This window comes from Notamacropus eugenii, chromosome 2 (genome assembly GCF_028372415.1).
Source record: "Notamacropus eugenii isolate mMacEug1 chromosome 2, mMacEug1.pri_v2, whole genome shotgun sequence".
Lineage (NCBI taxonomy): Eukaryota > Metazoa > Chordata > Mammalia > Diprotodontia > Macropodidae > Notamacropus > Notamacropus eugenii.
The window spans coordinates 262,440,705-262,458,906 of NC_092873.1; the positions used below are offsets into that span (position 1 = coordinate 262,440,705).

The 18,202-nt window shown below is 35.9% G+C and overlaps 1 protein-coding gene across 1 annotated transcript in view; it reads right to left on the reverse strand.

Moving 5' to 3' along the window:
* LOC140527166 (protein unc-93 homolog A-like) overlaps window positions 1-18,202 on the reverse strand; it is a 57,746-nt gene that overhangs the window by 13,429 nt on the left and 26,115 nt on the right. The window contains exons 5-6 of the mRNA XM_072643883.1: window positions 9,889-10,014; window positions 6,580-6,794 (exon numbers count right to left, since the gene is read on the reverse strand). Coding sequence (XP_072499984.1) covers window positions 6,580-6,794; window positions 9,889-10,014 — 341 coding nt within the window. The remainder of the gene's footprint in view (window positions 1-6,579; window positions 6,795-9,888; window positions 10,015-18,202) is intronic.

The window sequence follows — 18,202 nt, forward strand, 5'->3', positions numbered from 1 at the left end:
GTGTTCAAACTTCATTCCATTTGTATACATTGATTGACTGATTCTTCCATGGTTATTGATGAGATTCAATAAAAGATGCAACAAAATCAGATCCCCTAAATTTTACGCTTCATCTCCAAAACACAAAGTGACCTCCATATTCCTCCACTTAGTGAAATATTTCTTCAAGCTCAGATAAACTGTCTCCTCTTTCATGAAGTGTAATCTCAACTCTCCCCAGATGAAAATATCTCCTTTCTGAAATTTTGTCACAGTACTTTGTCTAGATGGGGGAGTGAGAGGGTAGTGGTAAGATATGGCAAATTATGACCTGTTGCTTGTCTTTGTATAGCAGGTAAATAAAGAATGGTTTGTACATTTTAAAATAAAATTTTATTTTATATAAAAATGCAAAAACCAATCAGTTCATATCCATACAAAAACAAGGAGGAAGGCTGGATTTGGCCCTCTGGCTATAGTTTTCAGAATTCTGGTCTAGATCTCTCTTTTTCACTTAGTGTCTGAATTACTTATGTAAAAGGATAATCCCCCCTCCCCCACAGATTGTCAAATTTCATCTTTGTAACCCCCGTGCCTAACATACAGCAATCACTTCCTAAAATGTTTGCTTAATTTAAGTTGAATTTAATTCACTTTTCTCTAACTTAGTTGAGTGAGTCACTCTGATGGAAATAGTTATTCAAACTCAGATCTATGGTTGCAAATAAAAGAAATCCAAGAGATTTTATCTATGTTACTGAAGGTGTTAGGAAGCTAATCCAGCCAATGGAAGTAGGCCCTTCCCAATACTGTATTTATTAAAGCCATTATGACATTTTTATCAGTCTCAAATGATTGTACCCTGCTGATCATCAAATGCAAAAAAGAAAATTGAAGTTACAGGAGTAGTTATAGAAGGAATGGCAATGCCAGAGAGGCAAATTAGCATTTTCAAGGGTCAAAGCTCTGAATTTAAAACTAGACTGATTTACACTGATTCTACTGCTACATGTACAATAACTATTGTTATGCATAATTTAACAGAAGGCACAGGTTCTTTATACTTTTCTTTGCAACTTTAAGGCATATCACAGTAGCCCATAACAAACACAATAAATGCTTTTTGACTGAGAATAATGAAAAGGTCTTATACTCTTTAAATATTAAAATTTCCATTTTATCTAGTATTGTGCAATAGGGGTATGACCATTAATTGAGGGCAACCAATACAGAAGTAATCAGAGTACTAAATAAGTTGATGGCCTACTAATAATCTTTTTAATGTTTCTTAACACCTTTTTTTCTAAAGACAAATCATACATAAACTATTCCCTTTCAGTCAGAGTAGAAATCTATTTAATTCAAGTGAACAATTACAAAGTATCTACTCTTTTCAAGGCATCATATTATATCCTAAGGATCAAAAGATGAAAAAATGATATATTCATTATCCTAAAATAGCCTATAATTAAAGAAGTCCATGTTTGTTGGAAAGTAGTGATTTCTTAGTTTTTAAACCTAAGTCTCTCAAAATCACAAACTATATGAGCTAGAAGGGATCTTAGAGGCTTTTTAGTCTAACTTTTACTTCAGACAGAATTTTTTTCACAATGTTCCTCCAAAAATAATGATTTATACTTTGCTTAAAAACTTCTGGCAAGAGGGAATCTACAACCTGCCAAGTCAGTCCATTCTGCTTTTGTACAGCTTTATTTATTCAGAGACTTTTCCTTACATCTAGCCTAAATCTGTCTCTCTACAGGTTTCTCTCACTAGTCTTCAGTTTGATCACTTCACTGAAACAGAACAAGGCTAAAGCTTCTTCCTTCCAAATGTCATTTAAATACTTTGATGGATCATGGTCTTATGACTTTCATATACCCTCTAAATGTGGATTACAACCCATCTACTCCTTCTTATCTTGTACAACTTTTGTCCATGTCTTCCCATAAATGCATAAAATGGCAGTCAACCAAAATGCCAGAGGATGGGAGAGGAGGGAAGACAGGGAGGTATGTTTTTTTTAGACTCTTGATATCGCATGGATGCCAAAGGAACCTGTGGAATACTCATTTCTCATTTTCTTTTTTTTGTGATTAAGTAATTTATTTTTGGTTTTCACATTCAATTCCATAACATTTTGAGTTTTGATTTTTCTCCTCCACCCTTCCTTCACCCCTCCCCAAGATGACATGCATTATGAAATAGGTTTTACTTATACATTCACATTAAACTTATTTTCACATTAGTCATGATGTAAAGAAGAATTAGAACTAATGGGAGGAACCAGGAGAAAGAAGAACTAAAATAAAACCTCAAAAAAAAGGAGAGTAAATAGTATGCTTCCATCTGCATTCAGACTCTGAAGTTCTTTCTCTGGATGTGGATAGCATTTTCCATTGTGAGTCTTTTGGAGTTGTCTTAGATCCTTGCATTGCTGAGAGAAGCCAAGTCTATCTAGGTCATCATCACACAATGTGGTTTTTACTGTGTACAATGTTTTCCTGGTTCTGCTCACTTCACTCAGCATCAGTTCATATAAGTCTTCTCAGGCTTTTCTGAAGTCTGCCTGATCATCATTTCTTATAGCACAGTAGCATTATATTACATTCATATATCACAACTTGTTCAGCCATTCCCTAATTGATGGGCATCCACTCAATTTCCAATTCTTTGGAACCAAAAAGGAACTACTATAAATATTTTTGTACATGTGTATCCTTTTCCTGTTTTTATGATCTCTTCTGGATACAGACCTAGAAGTGGTATTGCTGGATCAAAGGGTATGCACAATTACATAGCCCTTTGGGCATAGTTCCAAACTGCCCTCCAGAATGGTTGAATCAGGTTGCAACTCCACCAACAATGAATTGGTGTTCCAGTTTTCCCACATCTTCTCTAACATTTATCATTTTCCTCTTTGATCATGTTAGCCAATCTGATAAGCATGATAACATGGTACCTCAGAGTTCATTTGATTTGCATTTCCCTAACCAGTAGTGATTAAGAACATTTTTTTCATATGATTAAAGAGAGCTTTAATTTCTTCCTCTGAAAACTGCCAGTTTATATCCTTTGACCATTTATCAGTTGAGAAATGACTTGTAGTCTTATAAATTCAACTCAGTTCTCTCTATATTTTAGAAAGGAGGTCTTTATCAGAAAAACTAGCAGTAAAAATTGTTTCCCAGCTTTCTACTTCCCTTCTAACTTTGGTTGCATTGGCTTTATTTGTACAAAAAACTTTTCAATTTAATGTAATCAAAATCATCCATTTTGCATTTTATAATGTTCTCTGACTCCTGCTTGATCATAAATTCTTCCCTTCTATATATATCTGACAGGTAAACTAATCCTTGCTCTCCTAGTTTGCTTATAGTGTCAGCCTTTATATTTAAATTATGAACCAATTTTGACTTTATCTTGGTAGATGATATAAGATATTGGTCTCTGCCTAGTTTCTGTCATACTGTTTTCCAGTTTTCCCAGTATTTTTTGTTTAATAGTGAGGTCTTATCCCAGAAGCTGGAGTCTTTGGATTTATCAAATAGTAGTCACTATAATCTATAGTCGCTATAGCCACCTATAGTCACTGACTACCTAATGTATTCCACTGATCCACCTATTTCTTAGCTAGTACCAAGTAGTTTTGATGATTGCTGCTTTATAGTACATGGTGCATATATGTTTAGTAATGATATTACTTCCTTGTCTATGGTACCTTTTAGCAGGATGTAGTTTCCTCCCTTATCTCTTTTAATTACATCTATTTTTGCTTTTGCTTTGTCTGAGATCAGGATTGTTATCCCTGCTTTTTTTGTTTCAGCTGAAGCATAATATATTCTTCTCCAACCTTTACTCTGTGTGTATCCCTCAGGTTCAAACATGTTTCTTGTAAACAACATATTGTAGGATTACAGTTCTTAATTCACTCTTCTATCTGCTTATGTTTCATGGGAGAATTCATCCCATTCACATTCAAGGTTATGATTTCTGTGTCTTTCTCTCCATCCTATTTCCCCCTGTTTATGCTTTTCTCTCTCCTTTCTCCCTTTTCCTCCTCACTAGAGTTTTGCTTTTGGCCACCACCATCCTCAGTCTCTCCTCCCTTCTATGAGCCCAATCTCTTTTCTTCCCTTTTACCCTTACTACTTCTTTCCTCCTTTCCATTGACCCCCTCCTTTTTTTCCCCCTTTCTGCTCCTACTTCCCATAGGGTAAGTTAGATTCTATAGCTAACTGATTATGTTATTCCCTCTTTGAGCCAAATCTGATGAGAGTAAGGTTCGAATAATGCTCATCTCACTCCCTTCTTTCCCTCTACTGTAGTATATTTTTGTGCCTTTTCATATGATTTACTCTTTTATGCCTCCTCCTTTTATCTTCTCCCATTACAATCCTTTCTCACCCTTTAATTAGTATTTTTTTATCATCACATCAAAGTCAACATATACCCATAAGCTTTATCTATGTATACCTCTTTCAAATGTTGTAATAATAATACAGTTCTCAAGAGTTATGTGTCATCTTCCCTTGTAGGGATGTAAACAGTTTTCCCTTATTAATAACATGTTTTTTTTTCTTTTCTGTTTACCTTTTTGTGCCTCTCTTGAGTCTTATATTTGAAGATCAAATTTTCTGTTGAGTTCTGGTCTTTTCATAAGGAAGGTTTGGAAGTCCCCTATTTAGTGGAATGTCCCTCTACTCCTATGAAAGATTATGCTCCATTTTGCTGGATAGTTGATGCTTGATTATAATCTAAGCTCCTTTGCCTTATGGAATATTATATTCCACACCTTCTGATCTTTTAATGTAGAAGCTACAAGGTCCTGTGTGATCCTGACTGTGGTTCCATGCTATTTAAATTGTTTCTTTCTGGCTGCTTGCAGTATTTTCTCTTTCACTTGGTAATTTTGGAATTTGGCTGCAATATTCCTTTGTGTTTTCAATTTGGGATCTCTTTCAAGAGATGATAGTGGATTCTTTCGATGACTATTTTGTCTTCTAGGACCGCAGGGCAGTTTTCCTTGATGATTTCCTGAAAGATGCTGTTCAGGTTCTTTTTTTTCATCCTGGTTTTCAGGTAGACCAATAATTTTTAAATTGTCTCTCCTGGATGTATTTTCCAGGTCAGCTGTTTTACCAATGAGATATTTTAAATTTTCTTCTATTTTTTCATTCTTGATATCACATAGTCATTAGCTTCCAGTTAAACCAATTCTAATTTTTAACAAATTGTTTTCTTCCATTAGATTTTGTACCTCCTTTTCCATCCGGCCCATTTTATTTTTTTAAGGACTTGTTTTCTACAGTTGATTTTTGTTCTTCCTTTTCCAAGCTATTGGCTCTCTCTTGCATTGCTCTCATTTCTTTTACCAATTTTTCTTCTACCTCTCTTGACTTTTAAAATACTTCCTGAGCTTTTCCAAGAAGGCTTTTTGGGCTTCAGACCAGTTCATATTTCCCTTTGATATTTTGGATATGGGTATATTGACAATGTTATCCTCTTTTGAATCTGTACCTTGACTTTCCCTGTTCCCATAATAAGAATCTGTGGTCATTATCCATTTCTGTTTTGTCCTCGTGGTGTTTACCTAATTTCTGCATACTGACCTAAGCTTCTTGTGGTAGGCACCAGGGACCTGGTGATTGGCTTTGTGTGCTGGGGCCTCAGGTGCTGGCAGCAGGAGGCTGTAAGGGCTTAGCAGCTTATCTGATGCTGAGCTGGGGTCGGCAACACTGAAGCTCTTGGGGTTAGAATGGGGAATCTGGCCCTTGGGGGATGCCTGCTCACCTGGGTCTTACACTTGAATGTTTAGCTCTTGCTCACCTGGGCTTTGCAGTTGAATGTTTGGCTGCTGGAGGATGTCTGTCATCCTGGAGCTGTGCCTTTTGGAGTTGTTTTCTGGAGTTGTGCTGAAGCACCAGGAGATCTGGCTTCTGGAGAATGCCAGCATACCTGGTGGCTTCTGAGCTGGTGTCTACTGACTCCCCTTTCTGTGGTGAGGCACTTGGGGTTCTTGGTTTTGGTGCTTGTCTGCTCCACCACCGTGGGCTTCGTATTTTCCTCTGGTTTGCTGAGGTGGAGTTTGCTGCTAGCTTTCTGGGACACCTCCCACCCTGCACTGCTCCCAGAGTGAGAGGGGTCTTTCTCATTAATCCTCCAAGCTTCCTGGGCTACTAGACTGCTGTATCCCACTTTTTGGCAGGCTCAGCTGTTCCACGGTTTCCTGGGGTGATGTTTTCTGGGCTTTCCATGGTCAATTATGGGAACTGAGGATGATTTACTTCTTATTCTACCATCTTGACTCCCAGAAGTGGAACTCCTCATCCTTCGTTTTCAGTAAATAAATAATAAAACACTCTTCCATGTGGAAATTGCATTGAATATTCTTCATGACCATGTCAAATTCCTTGGCAAACCTCTGTACCCCTATTTAATTCCTCATCTAATATTAATTATTAGAGGGAAATATGGCAAGGACTCACAGTTGCCCATGCATCTGCCCTGCCTCTCAGCAGAATCCACTTAAGTCATTGGTAGAAATAGTATACACCCATCATCATTAGTTATACAGATGGTTTTCATTTTCTCCCATACCTTTGTATAGTCACCAGAAAGGAATCCTTGCTCAAACCCACTATACATTGTCAGTGGAATGAGAAGACATTGCCGTTTATCTTTAAGATGCTGGAAAGTTGCCAGGAATTTGGACCCCAAAGATTCTTTTTTCTTTTCTTCTTCATTTTCCAGTTGATCATTTGGGATCTGTTCAAGAAATACAGCTGCCAGTAACACTGCCAAAACACCACTTCCTATGGAGACAAAAGAAACCTAAGATGACACCTGTGATCTAAGTGTGGCTTTTTGTCAAATGCTTTGGACATCACAGAATATTGAACTCATGCTTTTTGGAACAATGACTCTTTCTAGAGTCCAATAGCAATATGAGCAACCTGGAAGTATGGGAATTAGCTAATAATGCACAAAAAATATAATGCATAGTAACCTGAATAGCACTTTGCAAGGGAACTTCCAATAGGTTCTCTAATACCAGCGGTCTTTGAGTGAAGGCCTGGACGTGAACTCCTTGGGGAGACTATAGAGGCAGTTTATGCTTGAGGGAGAAATTGGGCTATGTAATCTCTAATAACTCTTCCATCTCTAACATTCTAGGAATTCATGGGATTATATTCTTTTACCTTATACTAACTCATATTGAAATGTATTTACTTTTTCTTTTTTGGTGTTACAATTTTAATATAATCTTCTTCCAATTTGCCCCAATATGTTTTACATTTCACTACTTGGAAAAGCCAGAGCATGAAAGTTTTCAGATAATTGAAATCTAGATTTTAACGATTATGGCCTTTTCTAGAACATTTACAAAGTTCAATATGCCCAGTCTCAGCACTGATCTCTGATGATCCACATTTTTAAGCACTGCTTCATTTAGAGCAGTTTCATTCATTCCTACTCTTTGTTTCTTATGAGTGCACCAGTCAGTGAGTTTTCTGTGACCAAAAATATCTTTACCACCTGCCCCTAACCCCATGTCTTTTCTAAAATCATGTTAATTCAATGGTGCTAATGAATTAGAATGGATTAGTAGGATTATGGAGGACTATTTGGAAGTTTTAAGAGGTTATATTCACCCTCACTTCAATGATCTCTCATCTTTATAATACAAAAGTGTTATATTTTACTAGTTGTGGTATCAAAAGTTGTCATTTAAGCCATATCCCTGAGTCATTCACACTGTTTTCTCTCATAGATTTCTAATTATTATAGTATATTTTTAAGTCAGCTATATATTAGCTGATTTCTCCTTATATAAACATTATTGAGATAAAGATATCTTCACCTATTGTTCCGTCATGTCATTAGGATCTTTAGTTTCAAAATTGCTTTATAGGATGTAGAAACATTCTCCTGGAAAGGAGAGGAAGTGAGAAAGAGATAAAGCTGCCAGTGATGTTACATATAAATATGTGGAGTCCCAGACCTATCTTACTTCTAGGAAAAGTTTAGTTTCCAGAGCAACTCAGGAGAGGTAACAATTAGAACATGGTCAAAAGAGAAAAAATTTATTGTATGCCTAAAAAAAAAAAAAAAAAAAAAAGAATGGCTCCTTCAAAGATACTCTCAAAGGAATACAAGGTTTTAGGAGCCTGAATTTTTTTTTTTCACATGATAGCATACTCTTTATTTTTCTCTTTCCAAGTACATTGTGTTATTCTTTAAGTATGACTTTTTATCATAAATACGTGTATCTTCAGGGAAGTTGATGGCTCAAATTAATATAATAATAGTTTCTTTATATTTATGTGTATTATTTTTATTTTCCATTTTTAGACTTGAAAAGTCAAATAGATCACTAGATTTTTCTAATCTAAGCCAATTGGTGGTCTAGGGTTGCCCAAGATTTTTTTGTTGCTTATAAAGTAAACCAGAAGAAGCCATCAGAAATGGTGTTAAAATTGACTTGGGGATATGCTCATCAAGCAAAAGTGAAGTCACAGTGATTCATTTATGTAAAGATAAAAAGGAAACATTTGGATGGCTATCTGTCAATAATTAGGAAGGCTAAAAATGAACTCATTGTAATGGAACAAAGGAGGAAAACATGAAAACACTAAAAACAAGTATGCACAAAGGGTTGGAAGAGACTTTAAAGATCACAGAATCATAGCCCTAGAAGTGGAAGATATTGTTGAGGTTATCAAACCTAGTCCACTCATTTTACAGATGAGAAACTGAAGTCTTAAAGAATTTGGGATTTCCCTAACTTCTACTAACTAGCTCAGAAAAGAAACAAGATTGAAATTGAATACTGCAATGCAGCCCCATCTCCTGTTTTCACTCTTGTCCAACATTACCTCTTGGATACTGAGAAGAATCTTTGGCAGAAAACATTTGAGAAGTACTGGTATGTAATCTCTTCTTTTATAATCTCTTATATGGTTGATAGAACTAGCCTAGAACACAAAGGGATGGTATAAAGGCTACAATCTTTAGGCAGAGAGATCAGGTAAATATGACCTTAGTTTTTTGTTCACATCATTTGTTCTTGACTGTGTATCTAGAGATTTTAGAGTTTATTGGAATTAGAACTGGATCATAGGATGAGTGGTGAATTATTGTCTTATATGTTTGAATTATGCAACCATAGAAATGAAACATGGCTACTGGTTCCTGATTGTGAGGGTAATTTATCATCTCTTGTTGCACCTTGTAATCTCAGACACAAGTGGGACCTCGGAAATACTGTCTCACAAAAGTCTATGTAAGTACTTCCTGCATCTTGACTTATCAGCAATTCCCAATCTCTCATCATTTGAATTGCTTAGAATAATTCTCTGCATCCTGTGAACACCAGTTGGCAAACAGGGATCTACAGAGTAATTTTCTGAAGACACAAAAGATAAAATACCTTCTAGGAACAAGAACCCAAGGTTCTGGCCTGAAAGGAAAGCTACTTCAGAACACAGAAGGGAATGGGCATAATCACCAAATGCTACAGGGCTGAGATTTCATGAAAGCTTGGCTTTGTACTTGAGCTCCTTCTGGGGCTACAGGGAGAATGCCATCAAATGTGACAATTTTGGTTCACTGAACCTTTCACCCCTATTTAGTTTACCAATAAATCATTAGGCATAGCTTTGACAGTGGGATAAGTGTTTACAATGGAGTAGGAGTAGGTCTGATATATCTAACTTCACATGAGAAAGACCTGCCAAAGCAAACCAACCCTTCACAAACTTATCAGACATCTTCCAAAAGAGAAATTCTTTCATTTTGAGAGGTGGCCTTTTTTGGGTAAACATAAGAAAAAGGAAGAGAATTTCAGTTGCCCATAGTTTCCTTATTATTATTAATAACTAATTGGTATTTACTCTAGACACATACCAGTATAGATGCCCAACAGGGTGTTGATCAACTCTTTTGTTGGGCCCTGAGTATTGTTTGCAGGTGTGCTGGCTGTAAAACAATCACTTGCTCCACAATGTATCAGTTGGTCTTCTGGGTTTTCTCCTGTAAAATAAGATTATAAATACATTAGATTACTAGGTACTCTCCCACTGATTTCAAATAACAAATTGGAGTAAATCTCTTGAGTCTAGCAATGATAGGTTATGACCCTGTGTGGCCCCTTGACACCAAGACTTTGAAAATCTTCTCACATCATTTATACTTAAAAACCAATTACCAGGTTGTCACTGGAGCTCTTATCATAGTTTGGAAATGACTCTGGGTCCTCAAAGGCTATGTCAGACAACTGTAAACTCTGGCACCTCCTCCAAACTGGAAATACGTTATATATGGAGCATCTGATAAACTACGTTATCTTTTTTCTGAGAACCAGCTTAGCTATGTTCGGAGAGCCTCATCACCATAAAACTCTCTAGAGTTTATCCCTAAAGCACAGCTTCTGTGCTGTGTCATGACTGAGAAGAAGGGCTCCATTGCTGTGATTAAAGAATGATTGGTAGAGATGGATGTGGACATGACCAGCATGTAAATAAACGGTTTGAAAATGGTACCATATAGCAGGACATCTCTGAATAATTGCTAATATGACTTCTGTTTTCTCCTTCATTTCTCCTGACTTTGAAAGTTTCTTGACATGTACCTAGTACGTCTACCGAGTAATCCAGCACTTGAAACAAAACATTGTAAGAAGTACTGGAATTGGAGTCAGAGCATCTGGATTTGAATCATGGCCCTGGTATTTGTTATGTTAAACCCTCAAGAAATTTATTTAACTTCTTCAAGACTCAGTGTACTTGTCTGTTTTTTAAGGGGGTGAGGGAACTTGTAAGGTCCCTTCTGATTTTCAATCTATAATTACTTTCAAAAATGTTGAGAAATTTATTTTGCTAAGTAATTCAAGCTATAATTTTCTCCATATGATTTTAAAAGACAGAATTTAAAAAATGTTTTGGGATGTTTTCTGGGCAGGTATGTGTCACAATGGATAAAGTACTGGGTCTGGAATCAGGAAGAGCTAGTTCAAATCTGGCCTTAAACATTAATAGCCATGTGACTTTAGGCAGGTCATTTAACCTCTTACTGTCTCAGTTTCCTCATCAATAAAAACAAGGGTAATAATAGCAACCTATCACCCAGGGTTGTCATAGTAATAAAATGAATAACATTTGCAAAGAACTTTAGAAGCCTTAAAGCAGTGTGTGTGTGTGTGTGTGTGTGTGTGTGTGTGTGTGTGTGTGTGTGTGTGTGTTCAAGAGAGGTTACTTGATGAGTAGAAGGTCTAGGGTAGAGTGTTAGGGGTTACACATGCTTATTAGTTGGGAAAAACATATAGTACAGGTAGTCAAGAGGATTTTCTCTCCATGGTAAGATTTCCTTCTATCTACTAAAGTGAACTCTTAATGCCTCTACTATTTTTTTAACCACTCAGTTCTCAACCATTTAGAATCTAGCTTGCAATGCCATAGCTCCACTGAACTACTCCCTCCGAAGTTAACAACAGTTCTTTAACTATTCCAATCTTTTAAATTTTTCAGTCCTCATCTATCCTCCACTTCTGCAACTTTGAGTAGTTGATTATCCCTTTCTCCTCGCTTTCTGTCTTAGGTCTTGTAGTACTGTTCTCTCCTGCTTATCCTTTATCTGACTGCTCTTTCTTAGTCTTCTTTGCTGATGTTGTACACTTTCCAACCCCCAAGCATGTGTGTCCCCTGACAGTCTGCCCTGGACTTTTTACTCTTTAAGTAACCTCTCTTGCTGCTCTTAATTCCTACTAGTTTAATTATCATCTTCATGGAAATAGCTCCCAAATAAATACATCTAAATTCCATCTCATTTCTGAACCCAAGTTCCTCATCATTCATTGTAGTGGATGGAATATCAGGCCTGGATTCAGGAAGATTCATCTTCCCGAGTTCAAATCTTACTTGCTAGCTATACTAACTAGCTTGTGACCTTGGCAAGTCACTTGACCTTAGTTGTCTCATCTGCAAATTGAGCTGTAGAAGGAAAAAGCAAACCACTTCTGTATCTTAACTAAGAAAACCCCAAATGGGATTATGAAGAGTTGGACATGACTGAAAAACCACTAAATAACAAAAACTTTATTCTCTCTTTTGAAACTGTGTCCCTCATTATTCATTGTCTAGTGGACATATTCACCTGAACATGTCTCATCAGCAGCTCAAATCCGACATTTTCAAAACTGAAATCATTCTTTTCCTTTAAACCTACCCTTCTTTCAAACTCCCTTATTTTTTTGTTGAGGGCACTATCATTCTTCCTATGAAAAATACATCATTACTTTATTTTGAACCATTAGCTTTCCTGAAGTTACTTAAATTTATGTTAACATAATTTGCTTAGGCTAGGATGAGTAATATAATAAAATATAAAGTAATATATTGGAGAAATGTGAAAGTGAAAAATAATGAGAATACAAGCATGATAATTTTTAGGGCTTCTAGAACCTTTTAACTGCATTGAGGCCTCTTAAAGTGACATTCTTTTTTAGCATACGATGCATCTTAGTCCATCATCAACTATGTTTTTATTGTCACCCCCATGGATGCATACCTGACTTTTGCCTCACTACCCATAACCAAGCCAAATCCACTTTTGCTAAGCCATAGCTATAACATCCCTACAATCGCTCCTCATCACCATGAATAATAATAATAGCAAATTCAACTGACAGAGACAGAAAGTAACTTGCAAGAGTTGTGCAGCTAGGAAGTGTCAGAGACAGATTCCAAAGTCAACCCTTCCTGACTCTAAGTCTACCACTCTATCCACCATATTGCTATAAGGCCTTACGCATTCTTCCCCTGAAATAATAGTCTAATGGCTTTCTGATTGGTCTCTATTTTGAGGTGCTCCTTTCCTCAATCAACTTGACAGAGTGGCTAAAATAATTTTCTCCAAGTACAGGTCTGATGTGGTCATTTTCTTGCTCAAAAAGAAATACAGAACTTCTCAGCCTTGAATGGTTAGTTCTTGCATAATCTGATTTCTACCTGTCTTACTACACATTGTTCACCTTTATGGGCTCTGTGTACCAACTAGACTAACAGTGATTCCCCTTACTTCCTCCTCCTGCTTCTCTATCTTTTCATCATTGTCCTGCAATACTAAAATGCTCTCCTTGGCTTCCTCTACACTTTTTGGAATCTTCTCTTTCCTTCAATATTCAGTGTAGGTTTGCAGTTCTCTGAGAAACCTTCATGGGCTAATATTCCCTCTTCAAAAGTATTTTATATGTACTCAGAGGCTTACATGTTGTGTCTCACCCCAACAGAATGTAAGCTTCTTGAGGACAGATTATGTTTTATTCATGTCTTTGTATTTCAGTGCCTAGCGTGGTATCTTACACATAAAAGGCACTTAATAAATGTGTGTTGCAAGTAGGTCTGTATTCCAAAATACATGATAACAAAAAGGAAAAGGACCTATTTATACAAAAAATATTTATAACAGCTCTTTTCTGGGGGCAATGAATTGGAAATTGAGGGGATGCCCATTAATTGGGGAATGGCTGAACAAGTTGTGGTATGTGATTGTGATGGAATACTCTTGTGCTATGGGAAACGATGAGTGGTTTTTCTCTCAGAAAAACCTGGAGAGACTTTCATGAGCTGATGCAAAGTGAAATGTACCATGTCCAAAGTAGCAACAATGTTGTAGGATGATCAGCTGTAAATGATTTATCTATTCTCAGGAATACAATGATCCAAGAGAACTTGGAAATACTTATGATGAAAAATGCTGTCCGTCCCCAGAGAAAGAATTGATGGTGTTTGAATGCAGTTTGACGCTTTTTTTTTTTACTTTATTTTTCTTGAGAGTTTTTTTGGTCTATGTTTTCTTTCACAACATGGCTATTATGGAAATGTTTTGTATGACTACACAGGTATAACCTATGCTGAATTGTTAGCTTTCTCAGTGAGTATGGGGTAGGGGGTGGGGAGGGAGAAAGGGAGAGAATTTGGAGTTCAAAGTTTTAAAAATTATTTCTACATGTAACTGGGGGAAAATAAAATACCAAATAAAAAATTAATGTGAGTTGAAGGAGGGAAATGGTCTTTTTTCCTGGTTTAGCATTTGTGTTTTTAAATGGAAAGGAATATAGACAAAAGTATCTTCCCCAAAAATATTCAACTGTAGTTGGAAGGGAAGGTTTGAGAGACTGCATATAGAAGGAGCCTAGACTGGGGATAAGAAGACTTGGATTGTATGACTTACTGCCAGTAACTAGCTATCTGACTTCAAGCAAGTCATCCTGCCTTTATGTGCTTCCGTTTTATAGACCTATAGAATTTAGATCTAGAAAGGATTTCTATGATCATCTAGTATGACACCTTAATTTGACAAATAAAGAAAGTGAGGCCTATACAGTTCAAGTAATTTTTCCAAGACTATATTAGTAGTCTCAGATTTTCTGATTCCAAATCCTATTTATAGAGTTAGTTGTTATCTAAGACTTCTTTACACTCTAAAATATTGTGGTGACTGGAAACCATTTGGTATTGGAAAGAAGGAAATAATTCAAAGCAATTAATATTTATTGGGCATCTACTGTGTGCAGAGTTGAAAAGATGAAAAATGACATAATCCCTGCTCTCAGGGACACTATAATCTAACAACAAATATTCAACATGTACAAAAAGGGATGATATAAGATAAAATGAGATAAAAGCAAGACAATAACCTAGAGATGTGTTCTAGAAAAACATGTATATTATATGATCACATTAAGCAGAGAATATTTAATGAAGGAAAGACTTCATAGCAATAATAATAGCTAACATTTCTACAGTGCTTCAAGGTTTGCAAAGTGCCTTGAAAGTGTTGTCTGTTTATCCTCACAACCCTAGGAAGATGGTAATATAATTATTCCCCTTTTATGGATGAGAAAACTGAGGCAGATAAAGGTTAAGTGACTTGTCCAGGGTCACATAGCTAGTAAGCATCAGTGACTAAATTTGAACTCAAGTAGGTCTTCCTGAGATTTGTAGAGCAGAGAGAAGGACAGGGTTTTGCAACAGGCACCACACATATATGTGCACACACACAACACATACACATGCACATGCACAGTTTGAGTGGAAGCAAAGGAATCACAAAATCATAGAACTTCAGAGTTGGGAAAGATTACAATTCCCGTCTAGTCTAACTCATAGTAGAAACCATTTATCATACAACATATCCCGGAACTGATCATCTAGCTCTACTTGAAGACCTCCAATGAAGTTAAACACATTACTTCACAGGCAGCCTATCAACATTTTGGATACCTCTAATTGTTAAGAAATTTTTCCTTATATTAAGCCTAAATTTGCCATTTGCCAACTTTTGTCCATTCCTCTCAATTCTTCCCTCTATTGCCAATCAAAAAAACCCCCCTAATCCTTCTTCTATGTGCCAACCCCTCAATAACTTGAAGAAGACAGCTACACTTCTCTTCCCTATGAAGAAATATGCCTAGTTCCTTCACCTTATACTCATATGACTTTAACTCAAAGTCCTTCTCCATTCTTCTTGCCCACTTGTGGATACATTCTCCAGCTAATAATATCCTTCCTAAAACATTGTACCCCAAAATAAACTCAGTGCCCTATATGTGATCTGACCAGAGTAGAAAATCCTTCACATCCTTAATCCTGAATGCTATGCCTTTCTCAGTCAATCAATCTATTAAACCTGGACAATATACCAAGCATTGGGTTGGTGATTAGAGATACAAACACCTTTGAAATGAATGAAATTATCTCGTCTCAAGGAACTTACACTCTGAAGAAAGAGACAAGAACATTGATAGGTATATAGACAATAAACACAAGGTAAATGAACAGATGATAGTTTGTGAAAGAGGGCCCTAGACATTGAAAAATTAGGAAAGGCTTCATTCTGAAAGTTTTCTTTTAACACACAATTCTGTGACACAGAGATAATGAGGGAAGGAATTCCCAGCATGGGATGTGCAAAGTCATGGAGACAGAAGTTATATATGAGATACAGGAAGAAAATCAATTAGGCTAGATTATAGAATGTGGAAGAGAAAATCAATATACATTTAGGCTGCAAGGTTGAGGCCAAGATGTAAAAGACTTTAAGAAGATAAACAAAAAAGTTATTTTTTTATTTTATAAGTTATTTATAAGTTTTTATTTTATATTTTTTTAATTTTTTAATATTTTTTTTATATTTTGTCATAGACTGCATAGGGAGCCAGTGTGAATAATGGACTGGAATCAATCTCTGCAACCATACCACTAATTTGTGTCAATTTTGAAATCCACTAAAATTCACTGATTTTCTTCTAACAACATTCTGTACAGCCATGCCTTGTACTTGTGAAGTTGATTATTTTAAACCTAAATATGAGGTTTCACATATATTCTTTACCGTATTTCATTTCTTTTTGGCCCAATTTTCCTACAGTCCAGATTTTCCTGAATCCAATTTATCCAGTGAATTAGTTATCCATACCAAATTTGTGCCAGCTGCACCAAGAAAATGATACTATTTAACCTTTTTCCTAAGTCATGGATAAAATATCAAATGTCATAATACTAAGTTCAGATCTCTGAGGTGACCTCAAGACCTTCATAATTAACATAGACCCACTAATGACTACTCTCTGGTTCTGACCATTCAACCATTGACCAGATACACATATTTGTACTGTCATCTGTATCACATCTATTCACTTTTCCCACAGACATATTATGACAAAGTTTGTCAAAGTTAGTGTTAAAATTTAAACCAACATTGTCTATAGTAATTTAATTAATCTAAATTAAAATTTGAAACAACATGGTCAAACACACAGTCAGTGGGTCACAGTGCAACCCTCCCAAGAGCAGCACAAACTGGATTAAAATGTAATTTGGAAATATTTTTAAAAATACAATAAACCTAGATAATCATTGTTGTTAATGCTTTATTTTTAAATTTGACCAATAATATCAGAAGAGTGATATCATGACTTGTACGTGAATTGAAGTGAGGCAGATATGTAATTTTCTAAGTCAATGTGCTGCCTGTAAGAATCTTCATATATATATATATATATATATATATATATATATATATATATATATATATATATATATATATATATATATATATATATATATATATATATATATATGTCAGTGGCCCTGTTTCTATTTGAGTTTGACAGCAATGATCTACAGTATTTCCCTGATCATACACTTTAGTATACATATTGGAAAAGGAAACAAGCAGAATATGGCATGATCACGTTCTTTATGAAGCCATGCTGGATCACTGTAAATTACTTTTCAACATGTACACTAATCATGCTTTTAATAATAACACAGAATTTTGCCAGGAATCAAACCGAAACTCACTAGCATATTGGTATACATTCTCTCTCTTTTGATAAAAATGGAGGCAAATTCTGTCCTCTAATCCCTTAAGCATTGCTCCCTTTTTTCCTTATCTTTCAAAGATCACCAGCAGTGGGTCATCTGCCATCACTTTTACCAACATTTTTGTTAACCTAGGATGGAGTTCAGCTGGTCCAGGGAACTTGAACTCCTCAAAGAAAGCTTACTCTCTTACCTTTCCAACAAAGCCAACCAAGAAAGACAAATTTGAAATCTTTTTCAAAATTATAGAATTTTCAAATTCATAGCAGAGAATGAGAGGAGCATAGCATGGCAGAAGTAAGGAGAATAGAGAGGATTAAGAATTAAGAAGTTGTAAAGTTAATGGGATTTATATTAATGAGAGTTAGGTGGATCTCATTAAGGGAAGCTTGATTAGTGGAGGCTTGTTTTGTAAGAAGGACCACACCATTTGTTAATTACTAATGAGGCACTGGGTCATGATGCCCTTGGGCTCTGAAAAGTGTGTATGTGTGTGTGTGTGTGTGTGTGTGTGTAATATATAAGTGTATATACATGTATTTATATGTGTGTATGCGTCTGTATGTGCACATATATATGTGTATGTGTGTTCATATGTGTGTGTATATATATATACACACATATGTACTCTGAGGTGAAGTTTTGCTTTGGGGCTTACTTTTTGCCAAATGAGACTCTGGGTAGCTGTTAAGAAGCCTCTCTGGCTTTGAAAACCCAGATGTTGGTGCTTCTCTCTCTGGTAACTATGTATGTACGTATGCAACAGTCAGACAGTTGTATCTGTCCATTGATCTGTGATATATAGATATAGATATAGATAGATAGATAGATGATAG